The 16,655-nt window shown below is 32.3% G+C and overlaps 1 protein-coding gene across 1 annotated transcript in view; it reads right to left on the reverse strand.

Moving 5' to 3' along the window:
• Positions 1-2,542: 2,542 nt before the first annotated feature.
• Positions 2,543-16,655, reverse strand: part of Pez (protein tyrosine phosphatase non-receptor pez) — a 350,703-nt gene continuing 336,590 nt past the window's right edge. The window contains exons 21-22 of the mRNA XM_090400358.1: positions 13,775-13,938; positions 2,543-4,780 (exon numbers count right to left, since the gene is read on the reverse strand). Coding sequence (XP_090256484.1) covers positions 4,652-4,780; positions 13,775-13,938 — 293 coding nt within the window. The 3' untranslated portion in view covers positions 2,543-4,651. The remainder of the gene's footprint in view (positions 4,781-13,774; positions 13,939-16,655) is intronic.

The following is a 16,655-nucleotide window of genomic DNA, read 5'->3' on the forward strand; positions in this document are numbered from 1 at the left end:
GATTTGATGTAGTAAAGAATCTCCAAAATATATGCCATACTCTGTCTTGATATTTTTTGGCCATTCTGCACTCAGGATTCCATAATGCCTTTGGAAATGGCAGTTGTTGCTGTCTAGATGATACAGTCTATTACATATCCCACTGTTTCATAAGCGTTTGGCTGACTACTTCAGCATTAAATTTTGCTAGGATTAAGATTTCTATGATTAAGATCTTATTAAAATCTCCTAAGGACAGCATCGCTTTCTACAAATATGGAGGGGTTTACAGCATACCGTGTTCATGTGGACTGACTTACATAGGTCAAACTTCACGAAGCCTAGAAATCCGAAAGAAGGAACATGTCGGTGATGTAAATAACAGAGCAGACACCTCAGGATTAGCACATCATTTCTCAATTTCAAACCATTCCATAGATTGGGACAACAGCTTGATGGGATACATTGAAGAGGATTACAGATGTAGAACCTTTAAAGAAGCTGCATTAGTACAACAGACAGGAGACAACCTCAATAGGAACCAAGGCATAATATTAAAAGATATTTGGAAAAACTTAATTCATTATGTTTAGCAAAACTCAATTACCCAAAAAATTATAAAATGCGGTTTAATAACAATGACTAAGTCTCCACGCTTTATGCTTTTGATGTCACACGTGCTCTTCAATTTGTTTAATTGTTTTTTAAGTCGCTACTGCATTCTTTTGTTAGCATATAATGTTAGTATAACCTTACCCGTCTTGATAAAGCCAGACTGACCCCAGCTGGCGAAACTTGTCGACGATTATGTATATATGTTTTATCTAAACCATGGTCCAATAAATCCATTGTAATGTATCATATTATCAATTATGATATTGTTTTTTGTGAAACATGAGACAAGAATGGTTGGGCAAATTTAGAATGAAATGATTTTGATATTTTAAAACTAGTGATAAAGATTTTTTTTTTTTTTTGCATGCAGAAATTAATGATAAATCATATTACCAATTATCAGTTTCTTAACTTTCTGGTGATCAATTATGACAGAACAGATTACTCCTGTGTTGATGATCTGCATATGTAGATACCAGACAATTGACATCTTTAGTAAATATTGTCTAAATTTTGAATGAATTGGTTCAGTTCTCAATTTTTTTCCCCTCTCTGCTTATTTTTATAAAGTACATAACTATATTTATTTATTTATTAATTATGATTTTGTCTGTTGAAGAAAGAAGGTGCAAATCCATTAAAAACCAAAGGCAGAACAACATGAAATATTTATTCGTTAAGCTTATTTTTCTGAGTTCCAGCATGAAATATAAATTCATATTTCTTGGCATTTGCATCTGATTACCATTTGTCAGAGCATCACGGTGCATTTCTAAACATTTTGCAGCTTTAAGTGCTACTTCACAGAAGTATCCATTTTAGTTTAAATTTTGTTAAAAAAAAAAAAACAATAAAAATGTTCTTTATATATAATTTTAATAAAGATTTTAAAAATCTTGATAATAATATAAATTAACTTATTCTATGACATTCATTTATTAATGTAATTCAAAATTTTTCTTTTCTATGAAATTTCAAAGAGATTAAAAATACATATTATTTAAGTTATAAAATTCTATATTTTAAAAGTGCCTTTTGGTGACAAATATAGATTTACAAATGCACTAAAGAAAGAAACATCTTTGGGCATAAAATTATCTCTTGAAGATGATAACAGCAAATAGAAATAATTTTAAAGTTGAGATCGGTCAGGCCTATTTTAGAATTTCTATAAGACTATGATACATAAGCATGTCGATATGTATGTATATGTACATAAACATATTTTAAGCGAACCCTTGAAAAACATATACTTGATTCATTTAAATAAGTTACTTATTTTTTAAATGCTAAACACTAAATTCAGTATTGCATGTTTTTTAGAAAAGATTCCTTCAGTGATGAAAATAATACTCAAAAGTGAACTACAAACCACCTGTAAAGAGAAAAATTAGATAAACTGAGATCAAAGGTAAAATAAGAAGTCTATATTATGTTGGTGCCAAAAGGCATTGAGCTGAACATTGCTTCTTTTCACTGAACATTAACATTTACAAAGAAAAGGGATGCAATTATTGTAATCCTGAAGTATCAATATCATTTACTACATATGGCTTGCACCATATATTTAAAATAAAGTGAGTAGGTGAAGAAATTAGAGAATTTCTATTAAAATGGTTATATTATTTAAACAAAAGAATATACTTTTTTTATGAATACAGTACAATGAGGAAAACTTTTCAATTTGCGAGCTGTTTTTTGTTTAACTTACATAAATGCATTACAATCTAGTAAACAATGAATATTAACATATAAAAAACATAATTTTGAAATTTTTATAAGTTCCTTTACAAATACTCCAAATGAATATCATATATAAGCATGTGCTTATGATAAAAGCAAAAAAAAAATTTGGAATTGGAATTAATATAAAGCATTAATTCCAATTCAGAAGATCAAAACATTTAGTGACATAATGTAGCTCATACTACTAGAATAAATTCAAAGATTAAGATTTAGAGAACTATTTTATTGCACCCACATTTTTATTATTTTTTTCCATGAAGGCCATAATAACAGAAAGGAGAAATAGCATTAATTCGCATTGTTGTGGGAATTATCAAATGCTGTCTTCATTTCTGCATGTAAAAGTTGTTCAAAAATCTAAGATTATAATAAGTCAACATGGAACATGTGCAAACTAAAAAATTGACTGTAAATTTCTAAAAACAAAGAAAGAAAATATACCCTTAGTCTACCCAAGATGCTAAATGTGCTGAAAATTACAAATTCTTCATAGGATTGACATTAATGTAAAAGCACGGACAGCGAACTTGTACTTCTTTTTCAAAAACAAAGCAAAAAAATTTACCCTTAGCCTATTCAAGATGCTAAATGCAATTACAAGTCAATGTAGCAACCAGATTAAAACAAGAAAATATATCAATTAAGTGGACGCCATTAATAATTTCTCATGATGATGGAGACACTTTTACAATTTCTGGAAACAAACATGCAAAACAAGCCAATAACTTCTCCATTTGTAAGAGACTTCACAGTAAAAAAATATTCATAAGAATTTTACACAAAGGTTCTTATAAATATTTTGCATTTGGTTAATTGCAAATCTGTGGCTTGTAATATAAAACTATGTTCTACTTTAATTAAGCATGGAAAGTACTTGAGCAGCTCACAGCATGAATAAATACCCCCCAAAAGAACTAATAATAATAATAAAGTCTTATTTTCACAAATTAATGTTTTATTGGATTTATTTACTTAATTTAAAAGTGGGTACCCTACCTAGTTAACCAATTCTCAATTGAGTATTTATGGATGTTACAATTTCTGCAAGCAAGTCTGTTAACAATGAGATTTCTTAGTAAAGGTGCTTTAATTTTACTTGTGAATACTTTATACAATATTTAATTATAATTTTTGAAAAATATTACACCTACATAAGAACTGCACAAAACGATGCACATTCATATTGTCATTCCTAATTAAGAATAAAAAAAATCAGTCATTTACATTTTTTTATGCAGTTAAAATTAAGTACATAAAAAATTAAACTAAAACATTTATAAAAATCTGCATGAATTTTTATTTTGTATTAGAAGGAATAATATTTTTCAAAACTTTTTTGTATACATTTTAGTATAACCATAGACTTTATATTACTATAAAAAACTATTTTCAACAGATTATGATTTAGGATTATGAAGGTAAGCACATAATTAAATGTGACCTCAATAATATTAAATATGAATATTATTTATTTTTTTGTACAAAGTTGCATTCATTCACTCAATCACTCATACGTACATACATACATATTAACATTACGAATTTTAGTGCAATAAAAATCACTAAATGTCATAATAAGAGGGAGAAAATGAGGTATATGTTGCTTTGAATATAATTCTTCACAACAACATAGCACCAAATCCCTCATAAAAAGAATCAATAATAAAAATAAACAGATATAGAAAGAAAGTTAACATTTACAACAGTCTTTTTAAAAGAAGATACACAACCATTTTGGCAATTAATTGTACATTGAAACCATTCAGGTCATAGCTGCATGTACAAGTGTGTGTGTGTGTGTGTGTGTATGTATATATATATATGTGTGTGTGTGTGTGTGTGTGTGTGTGTGTGTGTGTATTAAAAAAAATCTCACTAACCAATTATTTAAAGACAATGTATATGAAAATAAAGTAACTACACATGAAAAATCTTACATATGACTTATGGCTATCGAAGGCATGGAAATAATGCAGCACCTGATCAAAATAGAAATATGTGCTCTACTACTTTTATAATATAGCTTAAAGGAACCTTTTGTTTATGATGGAAGACTAACAATGAATTTTACAGTAACGTCACATTATGTACATCTATCACTTTCTTAACAACACAAATTACTAAATATCTGCGACTTATTTAAACATTTCCATACTATATAAAATTTTTAAATTACTAAAAAAAAAGTTAGTGAGCATGAGCACAGTAAACATCACAATATAATTTAAAGGACAGATAATCACCCAAACAATTGAGTAAGGTTGTTTAAAAAATTTCTATCTCAGCAAATAAATAGCTGAAAGGCATACTGTTATATAAGTCGAGAGCTCCTGAGGTATTGAATAAGTACACTGTAGACAAACTTGTACTGTGCTAAAGTCTGTACAGTTAGCATACGCTGTAGTCGTAGCTGAGTCAAAACTTTAGGCATATCAATAGGCTGTAAGAGAAATGATTAATATTCTGACATACATTATTCTTTTCAATAACACTACTCATTTTAACTGTATATCTATTATTCATTTTAAAAAATCATTAATTTACCAGATCTATTAAAATTGTCAATGTGGTTTTTCAATATTCTTCATGTAAGCCAAAGATATATGAAATAATAAAAAGGCTAATAAATTAATAAAAGATTTTTATTCACTAGGAATTGGTGAGATATAAGTGGAATGCTGAATGTCACAGTTTCTAGTATATAATTCCTCTATGAAACGATTTCTTCAAAATCACAGTCCATATTTTAAATATGGCTAGTGTTAATAACATAACACCAGCCCGTTACTAAAAGTAATGCTTAAACACGGATGTTATGGAAAAAATAATGATCCAAAAAAAGATTTACTGCTTACTACAGCCTTTAAAAGCAGAACAGGTATTCTTATGATTAGAGCAATCATAAAGGCACAATGCAGAAATGAAGAAGTGTGCAAAATATTCCAGATAGTATCCTAATATTCTGTTTCGATCATCTGCGGTAAAAGGTAATGATTTTGTTGTTGTTTTTGGTGAAGGACAACTCTCCCAAACCTCTGGAAGTTTTTTTGTAGCAAAATTTCAGTATGTTCTGCAGAGCATATGCTCGTCTCCCAAACATCTTTCACTTCTAAAGCAACACCTTTTTATGATAGTGGTTTCAGCATCATCTTACATGGAGGCTATGGCCAATGTGGCCCCAGCCATAGGCGCCAAAATTTCTCACAACGTCTCTGCATGGAGGACGCTACACAGAATTTGTTAGTCTGCTCTTTTGATTAATTTTTGTAGTTTTGATGATGTTCTTTTCTTTTAGCTACATATCCATCAGTTTGTCTATAACATGCAAATTACAAAAGCAATAAATTCTGTACATTTCTAGTACTAATAATGGATGGATTTCATCTTTATGAGAGCAGACAAGGGATTATTTTTGAAAACTGCTTAAAGATAATTTGTACTTAACATTTGTTAAGTATTTTTTTTTTATTCCTAGAAGCCCTACTAAAGTAAGGGCTGATACTATTTGGAGTTCTTTGTATGTTCCTTGCTTGTTTGTTATTAGAAAGAGGAAGGTTAATAATCTGTATTACTCTAGCATTGTATCCATTATTAGTGAAACTATTGAAGATGCAAAATAAACAACTGATCATTCAATGCATATCATGGTGAAAAGTCTTCTGTAATATATAGCCAGCCTGGTTGGCTGAGTGGTTAATGTATCCGCTCTCCAGCCAAAAGGCTGCAGGTTCAAATCCCGTTGTGGGCATGGATGTTTGTGAAAATACTAGTGTTCTTGGTGGGCAGTAGATGGCATTGTTGTAGTTGGTAGAGACAGAGTTATAGAGTGGGTGCCCTCCCTCCCTTGATAAGTCTTGGACTCCCTGGAGGTGTCACGTAGTAATAATAATAATGTATATTGGTTCAAGGATATCTTGTGATTGATTGGTGAATTTAGTGCTTGTGTAAAATTGGTGATTTTGTCTGTTTTATTGTGTTTTTCCCTTAGAAAATTAGTGTTTTATAGTATATTAATGTAGATTTTAGTATTTTTTTAAACATATTTTTATTAAGATATTTCAATAATAAGTTTACAATGGCACTAAAAATGCACAAGAAATGAAATGCTAAGAAGAGCAGTACAGTCAAAGAACAAGAAGGTTAGCCCTGCTAACGAGGCTATTGGAGATACAGAGGAGGTTAATGAAAATGAATTAATCTCCAAAATAGCAAAATTAAAGCAGATCATCAGAGAGATGCAGGAATTGCAAAAAGTTGAGAGGCATTTAAATGAACATAGGATGGAAAAGAAAATTAAGCAACAAAATAAGAAATACAGCACAGAAAAACAGCTAAATCAGGAAGTAATGGAAATCAGGTAAGTGACAGTGTTTGTAAAAAGAAGGATGTTATTTGGTATGATGATTATAATAAAACATGCTATTGATGAGTGAGTTATAACTTCAAGTTTTCCCAGAGAAAAAATTAAGAATATAAACGATGCAATTCAAAAACAGAAAAGAAAAGTAAATGAGATCGTAATTGTAGTAGATGCTAACAACTTAACTAGAGATAAGTAAGTTCAGTATGAGAGAGGATATGAAAGGGTTATAAATTAAAGATACCAAGAAATTATAGACAGAGGTATCTCGCTAATCAGAACCCTGCAGTAATCCGAACTACGGTTTGAAAGAAAAAAAGTTTTATTTATTACGTATTATTACGGTACAGCATTTTTTTCATACTGTCGATTGTACGGTTATACTGGAGGCCTATTTTGATTTATTGTGTGTTCGCGTTTGCTTTTTTATACCGTACAGTACGTACTGTATTGTCAGCATGAATCACAAATACACACAAAAAGAGGAAATTCAAAATGCGCATAATTTGGTTAAAAATATAAATCCAGATGTCGAAATTTCACAAACAGATGTTATGGAATGGATTACAGGTAGGATCAAAAGTGAATTCGAAATCAAATCAGATGCTGAAATTATAAATATGACACAACAGAATGAATTAGAAGACGATGATGATGATGAAGAACTCGAAGGAAAAAAAAGTAAAACACGAAGAGGGAGTTGACAGTTTTAATGTGTGTATAGAATGTGCTAAGCAGAATGATACGCCATTTCACAAAATTTTGTTGCTAATTCAGCTCCAAGATGACACATTCAAAAAAGTTTAGCTTCCAAGAATCAAAAGAAAATCAGTGACTTTTTTTTACAAAGAAATAAAAAAAAATTTTTTTTTGTATGTTGTGTACAAGAAAGTGATATTTTTTTTTTACACAAATTAAGTTACATACTAAACTAAGCATAAGAGAACTAAGCACTAAGAGATAGGAGTGATGTTAGCTTGCTCCACCTTTGCAACGAGTTGCCCAGTGTTGTACCACCTTACCCTAGTCCTGAAGATACTTTCAGGCGCAAACTTTGTTTGCTCACACTTGGATAAAGGATTAAACTAAATTTATAATTTATAAACCAAATATATAATTTCTTGGCATCTTTAATTTATAGCATAACCACGTGGAAAAACTTCCAACATGAAAGGGTTGTTAGAAGAGGTGAAAGTGAAAATTGGCAGTATATTATCTTGATATGATAAAAATTAATTAAGAAGAAGCTATGATGGCAAACGATTCAATGCGCAGGCTGTATAGAAGGAATCGATGCAAGTTTTTGGATGTGTGGAGTGGATATGAGGGAAGATTGGATTTGTATAAGAGGGATGCTTACACCTGAATGCATTTGGTATCAGGAGGCTTGAAAAACTAATAACTGGTATGAGACCTAACACAGAGTCAGAGAAACTAAATTATAAAGGGGGAATGGTGAGAATGTGAGTGTAAGAGCGACAATGTTATATAACTGTGTTAATGATGGGAATAGGCTTTATCATGGAAATGTTGACGAGGAGAGAATGATTGAACTTTATAAAGGCACTAGAGAAGAATAGAGATCTGCAAGTTGTCCAACTGTGTCATGCAGGTAGATTATTATGCCTGTTCACGAATGCTAGTAGTATCAGAAACAAAGGGGTAAAGTTGCCTTGGTCAATATGTTGGGACCTCAGATTATAGGTACTAGTGAGATCTTGGTATCAGAATCAGACATACTAATTGATATTGAGTGTAAAGTGTACTGTATTTTTAGGAATGATAGAGAGGAGGGGATGTGCTGATAATGATATCAGCTGACTTGAATCCAGTTACAGTTGAGAACTATGACTGTAGTACTTCTACTACTAATAGTATTTCATGTGACAGTGAGTTTGAAGTCATCTGGTGGGAGATGGAATCAATAATAATTCAATTACAATATCATTGTAATTGATATTAACATTATCAATTACACAGTGGATGTTGTTACAGATCTGGTGGATCGGTCGCTAATGATGAAGAAATGCATCACCAAATAGAAAAGATAAGTGCAAAAAAGAGTAATCATAACTTTAATTATCCAAATATTGATTGGGTAGCAGTAGAATCTCATGAGAAGAATGAAAATGAATTTGTTGAGCTGTTGCGGGACAACTTCTTCAAGTAGCACATGACAGAAGGAACTCTAGGTCAAAGAGTGTTAGATTTGATTATAGTGTCAGAGAGTGTTTCAGTTAAAGACGAAATAGTAACTATTTTGCTTCCGGTTGGTAACAGTGATCATACAGTACTTACTTAGGAAGTGACTAAGTTTATGAATGTTCCATTCAGAAAAGGTTACATGCTAAACTACAAAGCAGGAAATTATGACCAACTGAGGAGTATACTGAATTCAGTGGAATGGGATCAGCTGTTGGATGAGAAAGAATATCAACAGTGTATGGAAAGCATTTAAACAATGCAATATCAAAATGTGTCCTGAGAGTTCAAAGAATAAATAGTGTAAAAATCAAATAGATATGTAATCTTATTAAGTAAGAGATTCATAAGAAAAGGATGATGTGGAAGGACCATGTGCATAAGGATGATGTCTGTCATGAAAATTATAAGTAGAATGTTAGAATAGTCACACCTGTTGTATGGAAAGCAAAGGCTGAGTATAAAAAGAAACTGGCTCTGCATGCTAAAGACAACCCACAATAATTTTATCGATATGCTGCAAGTAAAAGAAAGAATGAATATGAAATAATTGTAAAATCTCGCACGATAAGTTAATTTAGTTAACTTGTCGAGCTCAATTATACAAGGGTCTCAAACCAAAATAATATAGAAAATACGATGTATAAATTTTCTTTGAATGTAAATTAATTACTTTGTGAAATGTATTTGTATAACTGTGGTGTTTAAAAATAGAGGAAAGGGATTAGTGAGTCTGCAAAAAATATAAAAGAAAGGTTCACAACAACTTATGAACAAATTAAGCACCTAAAACAAAGACCTTCCTTAAGAGAGAACCTTAGTGATGTCATCACGCTGGAGGGTAATTACGGACACTTTAGAGTGAGAACAAAGAGGATATTTAAGGGGCTGCAAGGGGGAGAAAAATCATTGGAACAGGCTGGCTTTTGGTCTTTTTTTCGGCTGTACTGGAAGAGAATAGACAAAGTGATGATTAGGAGCCCATGGCTGGAGGTTTTGTAGTTCACACCTCATGATCCTGATGGGTTATTGTTGGAGCTTCGTTGACGGCGAGTCTCTCTGAAGTTTCTCAGTTTCCGAGGCAAGTCCACAAATGTGTCTGATAAATAAACTTTGAAGGCAAAATCAGAGGTTCTCCAGATGCCTACTAATTTAGTCAACAAGCAGCTGCCAGCTGTAGAAGAAGGAAGGATGTCGTTTGCTACTCAGGAAAAAACAACCGCGACGATATGTCCAAGTTAAAGAAAGAAGTATTCAGATCAAGGCAAAGATTCGAGATGTCTTGATGGAAATTTTGTTCATGATAAAGGACTGCTTATAAAGAAAAGAAACTGTGAGTAAACACATCATATCGATGTTTCCTGGATAGTAGATATGAAAAAATTGTATATAAATACGTTAAGCATACGTTAAGTTTTATAAAATACTGAGTAGAATGTCAGAGTGGCATAAATGTATATGTTATAGTTGTACAAGGTAAATTTCTCAAGTTAGCTATGCTGGAAGAAACAGTTATTCCCCACTATTTATCTAGTACGTATTGTATAATACTAAGTAGTATGTTAGGAGTTGCATGAATGCAGTATGTGTATGTTTTAATTGTGCAATGCTCAGAGAAACAGTTTTTTTCCACTATCTGTCTAGTTTGTAATCTCATTTTTTCAGTTGGAATAAAATGATTTGTTTGAACAACAATATGATCTGATCATTGCCAATGCACTATCTTAAAAAAAAAAAAAATTACGGACTTGTGTGTATTAATCAGATATTGCCACGACTTGCTATATGGTTAAGAAAGCTTTGACTTCTCACTCTCTGTTACTCTGCCTGTATGCCACAGTCATAAATCAAATAATTTGTCTGGCTGAAGAGTGTGAGAAATTGAATATACCACCGTAGAGCCGGCAATAGCTAAAATTAGAGTCTGCTTCATGTGTGGTAGAAACAAAGGATAAGGGCAGGAATAAATAAAGGGGGGGAACAAAGTTTAAGATAGAGAAGCTTGGTGAAATAAACATATAGTAAACAAATTTTTCTTTAAACTGATGTGGTCAATGGAATGATAGTATAAGGAAATATAAGAACAATAAAGAGTTTACAATGCTGCAGTATAAGAAGTAATAATAAAGTAATAACAACATAAATTAAATCAGAAAATTCATGTACAATTTTACAAAATACTTCTAAATACAGATGGCATGAGGGTAACAGATGCAGAAGTTATTCAACTAATGAGTGCCCATTTTGTTAAAAGTTATCAACCTGGTGTACACAAACTGAATGAATTCACTGCCATCTCTCCACTGAATGAAGAGGAGGAATTACTGTTGCACAAACTGAATAACAATTCAGCAACAGTGATTGCTGGGGTATCAGCATGGGTGCTAAAAGAGTGTTCAGCTGAAATGGTTATTCCTTTGACCAGGCTGTTTAATATGAGTCTCAGAACAGGGAAGATTGTGCAGGAATGAAAAGAATGTTTGGTTAATTCCACTACACAAGGGTGGTGCAGAGACTTATGGGTCCAACTATCGCCCAATTAATATCTCAGGAGTGGTGATGAAGATTTTTGAAAAACTGGTTAGGGCTCGCATTCAGGAATGGGTTCACAGTGAATCTCTACTTTGCAATGAACAACATGGGTTTACTAAGGGAAGGTCATGTTTTAGCAACTTGCTCACATTCTATAACAATGTTACCATTGACCTACACAAGGGGAATGGATACACCGTGATACTTTTGGATTTTGCTAAGGCTTTTGACAGAATACAGCATGGTAGATTGTTGCATAAATTGGAGAATATGAGTTTGGATTATAGAATGTTAGTATGGATAAAAGGATGGCTGACTGACAGATATCAAAAAGTGGTATGGGAGGAGGGGGGGATGTGAGTCTGCAAGATTTAAGGTAACCAGTGGTGTATCACAAGGATTAGTACTTGGTCCAATGTTATTCAATCTGTACATTAATGATAATGGGAAGGATTTGACAAACAAAATACAGCTATTTGCTTGGAGTGTTTTAGTAGATAGCAAGTTGAAGTTCAGATGCCATGTAGCAGAGATTGCAAATACAACTCAAAAGATAATTGCAATGCTGAAATGAATGTTCACATGTAAAGATATAGATGTTATTTTGCCTCTTTACAAGGCCTTGATAAGACCTCACTTTGACTATTATGCACAGGTCTGGTTTCCGTTCTGATTCTGATATAGTGGAGAGAGTATTAAGAATGATATCAGAATTATGGAATACTGATTATGAAGATAGATTTAGAATTTTTAGACTAGCAAACAGAAAAAAGAGGGGTGATATTATTGAGACTTACAAACTTCTGAAAGGATCATACAGTTATTCAATCGATGGAATTTTTTCCATTTGTAGAGGGTAGGGAAAGGACAAGAGGGCAAGATTTTTTCTCTCCTAGGGTGGTGTGTGATTGGAATGGATTGCTATTGGATGTTGTGAGTGCAAGCAGTGTGAATGAATTTAAGAATAAGTATGATAGCTGGTGTGTGTAATATGTGGCCTACCTCCATGAGTTTCTGACTCCCTGGAGGTCTCTCTTAATAATTACAACAATCAGATTTCTTTGTTCAATGGTGCTAGGCCTCTGTGCTTACACCTGCAATCTTTCTCTTATACAGGAAGAATGGCATCTGCTCTCATTGAGAGCATACAACATTCTTTTTCTTCTTCATTTGAGAAACTTTGTGTTGTTCACTTTTTTTTTTTTTTAATTGACTCCACCTCCTTTTCCCCATGGTAGTAACCTATAATACAATAGGTATGATGGATGGGCTAAGTTTTTTTATATTTATATTTTATTAATTACTTATTTTAATGTTTTTGCACAATTTAGGAATCATAGTTCCAAGACCAATTTCCATCCAACAAGTTGTTCGATTCAAACCCTGGATAAAAAGCAGAGATGCTATCCCCTCAATCATCAAAACCAGTAAATGATTTAAGCTTTCAGATCTTCATAATCAGGGTCTTGAATACTGATTTCCATAGCATTTACAAGAGGAGTGAAGATAATCTGTAAATTTCAATGCTACCAAAACATTCTTGCCTTATTTCTTGGAAGAAAATCTTACTTTTGATAATATTTCAATCTCCGGTCATGTTCATTTTTCTCTTTTTGAACCTAGCCTATTCTGCCAATGCATGTTACATACATAGTCTCCAAAAAATTCTGTTCTTTTTAGTTCAAAAACACCACTCACCTGCACAACTCTTAACACTATAATAAGATCCCAAATCTTCTTGAAGAACACTGTTCTCAGATTTGGGATGCTGGTTTATAACTAATTTTGAACACAGATTTGGCATGTGCTGTTGTGAAACACATAACAAATCTATTTTGTGTTCTGACAGAACTTAATGATAAGAGTAATTTTAGATTTCATTTGGATTCATATTATACTGGAAAATATCAAGACATCATGTGTGGAACTAAAAATTTTGGCTCACATATCTCTATTGTGGAATACTGTGGTCACCAAGCAGATTTAAATTTCAATTATTCATGCTTATCAATAGTGCTTCCCCTCCCCTCTCCTCACTGTGAAATCACAATGATGAAAAACATCATTGTGATGAAAAATATTTTTGCCATTGAAGAAGTGGAGTTTCCTAGTGCTTCAAATATTATAGTCATCCATAGAATCTTGTTTTACAGGATACAGTTCAAAGTGCTCAAATGACTCGGTGACTAAAGGTTAATTAAAAGCCTTATTACCCTTTAGTCACCAAGTAAATAACAGCCATTGATACTAGGACATGTAGTGCTATTCTTTATAACTTAGGTAAAAAATATGAAGAACTTTTGATTAAAAAATATTCATGAAATATTTAAAATAAATTACCTGATTATGATCTAAAGAATACAACATAACATCACAGAGAATGACTACTCCAGACCTTCCAACACCAGCACTACAATGGACAATAATAGGAGAATTACGGCCTCTTCCAGGAGGTTGCTGATTAGATGCCAGTCTTCTTACAGCATCTATTTCTCCCATGAAATCTAAGAAATAAAAAGCAAGGAAAAATTTTAAATATTAAACTGCAAATAATCACACACACATACACACAATGTTTTTTGTTGACACGTGACATAAATTCAGTCACCAGATTGTAACTATTCTGATGAAATCGGAATAATCACAATCTGTTTACTAATGTTCTGAAGTGCCCTGATAAAAAAAAGTACCATGGTTGGTACTCTAGAATAGAGGAACTAGATTATCTAATGCTATCCTGTCTGCAGTATACTAAAATGCATGACAGGTTTACAATCTTTCATGTGTGGGATACATTAAAAAACCTCCATTCTGATATTTAATTTTAAGATGGATTATACTGTAATAATACTGCAGCTCATAGTGAAGAATTAATAGAGACACAACCCACGTTAGAATAATTACTTTATTTAACATTAAGCAAGTAACAATCAACATCTCGACCTCTGTATTGATGTCATCATCAGGAAAACATGCATGTGCACAAGATACAAGCTACATGACACTGCACTATACAAAAGCAAAATGAATCTAAATGTTTGTTAATCATTTATCCTAGCCTGATCTCTGGTGAGAAAAAAAAAGTAACTACATTAAACAATTTCTACAGTCCTTTCGTATTGAGATTTTCTTCTGTTTAGGGTTGTTCTGGTTGCTATACGGGCAGAAGATGGGTCCTCCACATTCTTGGAATAATTAATCCATAATTTTTTCTCACTAGAGGTCAAAGCTAGGATAATAATAATAATCATCATCATCAAATTCCTGTTAGATCATTATTAACTTCCTATCTATATTCTTCCTCCAAATCAGTCAGTTACTTCTCAAGACTCCAACATTATCAGATTTTATATTTCTATCTTTTAAGGCACTTTTTACCATATCAATCCACCTATATCTTGGTCTTACTCTGGGTCTTTTACCTGCCAACCTGGCAGAGAATGCTTGTTTTGCAAATCTTTCCTCTCCCATTCTATTTAAGTGACCATACCACCTGAGAATAACTCTGCTAATGCACTCCTGGATTATTCAAGTTCTTTCCTAATATCCTCGTCTTTAATATGATATTGCCATTGATGACATCTGTTCATGCCCTTCATCTTTCTCAGGACTCTCATATCTGCAGTCTCTACTCTTTGGTCAAGTGTTTTATTTCTGACCTAGCTCTCAGATCCATAAGTTAAAATTGGTTTTAACTTATGGATCTGAACTTATGAATCATAATTCTGTCTTGTATATAGCTAATTTAGTGTTTTGACTAATTTCTCTCTTATTCCATTATAAATTTATTAAATTTATTCAAATTGACTTCCTGCCATACCAGCTTTGTTGATTCTGTTGTCTATTTTCATATTTATTTTACCGTCGTCACTAAAAATCATGCCTAAAGAGGCAGAAATGTTTTACTTGTTCTATAGGTTCTCCATTCACAATGAAATTGATATTTTCAATGCTTCTTTTTCATTGTCTTTGTCTTGTTATTGCTGACTTTTATACCATATCTATTACAACAGTTATTCACTTTAGTCAGGGAATCCTACAGACATGTAGCAGATTTATTTAGAAGTATAACATCATCTGCATAAAGCAAAGAGCTGAGATAAACATCTCCAATTTTGATATCAGGTTTAATACCACTTTCCTTCATAATGTGATCCATGCAGATAATGAATAACAGAGGGGATAATGTACATCCTTGTCTGACACCAGATTTAACATTAAACCATCTTCATGTACTTCCATCAATTCTAACTGCTGACTTACAATTCAAGGCTAGGATAAATGATTAACAAACATTTAGATTCATTTTACTTTTGTATTGGGCAGCGGCATGTAGCTTGTATCTTGTACATATCAATGTTTTCCTGATGATGACCTCACTACAGAGGTCAAAACATTACTTGTCAATTGTTACTTGCTTAATGTTAAGTAAAGTAATTATTTTAACCTGTGTGTTGTGCCTCCATAAATTCTTCACTATGAATGCTGACCACTGTGTAACCTTAAAAGAAAGGAATGGTGCAGTTCAGTAAACTAAAACAGAAATAATCCTGCAAGATAGACTAGTATTAAGAACTTCTGTTGAAGTTTATTATAATTAACTGCAGGCTGTCTTCATCCTAAAACCTGATATTGAAAGCCTGTGTAATTTTAAAAATAATCAAAATAATAATTTAGTAGCAGTAATGCAAAGATACATTTCTTGAATAGTAGGCAATTTCAAGGAGTAATGTGGATAAATTTGAAAATGGGAAATTGCATGATGAGACCTGTTTGTGCTGGTCCCACAGAAGGATCTACTAAGGAAGAAGTAGACGAGCTTTTAAAATCAAAATATCTTCTACAACCCATCTTGTATGGGTTGTAGAAGATATTCTAGAGGTCTTTTGTGATCTGTGTAGCGCAAGGCTTATCAAATAAGAAACAGAAGTGCAGTGTACCATCATCAGCAAAACTATGGACTAGATTTGCAGTCAACTGAAAAAGGTTGTTGGACAGTAGATGAAGGAATGAAGCCTTTATGGAGTATCAGCTATTAACTTTGAGAACAAAAATCCATTTGCTATGACATGCAATGTGTGACCAAAGAGAAGGCTGGTTATCAAGATGTAGCAATGATCGAATGCCTTAAATACAAGTGCAACCATGTGAGATTCCAAAGTATTTCCATGGTATCTGTCCAAAAAAAAGGTAGGTGATATAAGCAAGATAATCTGTTAAT

Source organism: Typopeltis vanoorti, chromosome 11, assembly GCF_054136105.1.
Source record: "Typopeltis vanoorti isolate ZY-2024b chromosome 11, IOZ_Tvanoo_1.0, whole genome shotgun sequence".
NCBI lineage: Eukaryota > Metazoa > Arthropoda > Arachnida > Uropygi > Thelyphonidae > Typopeltis > Typopeltis vanoorti.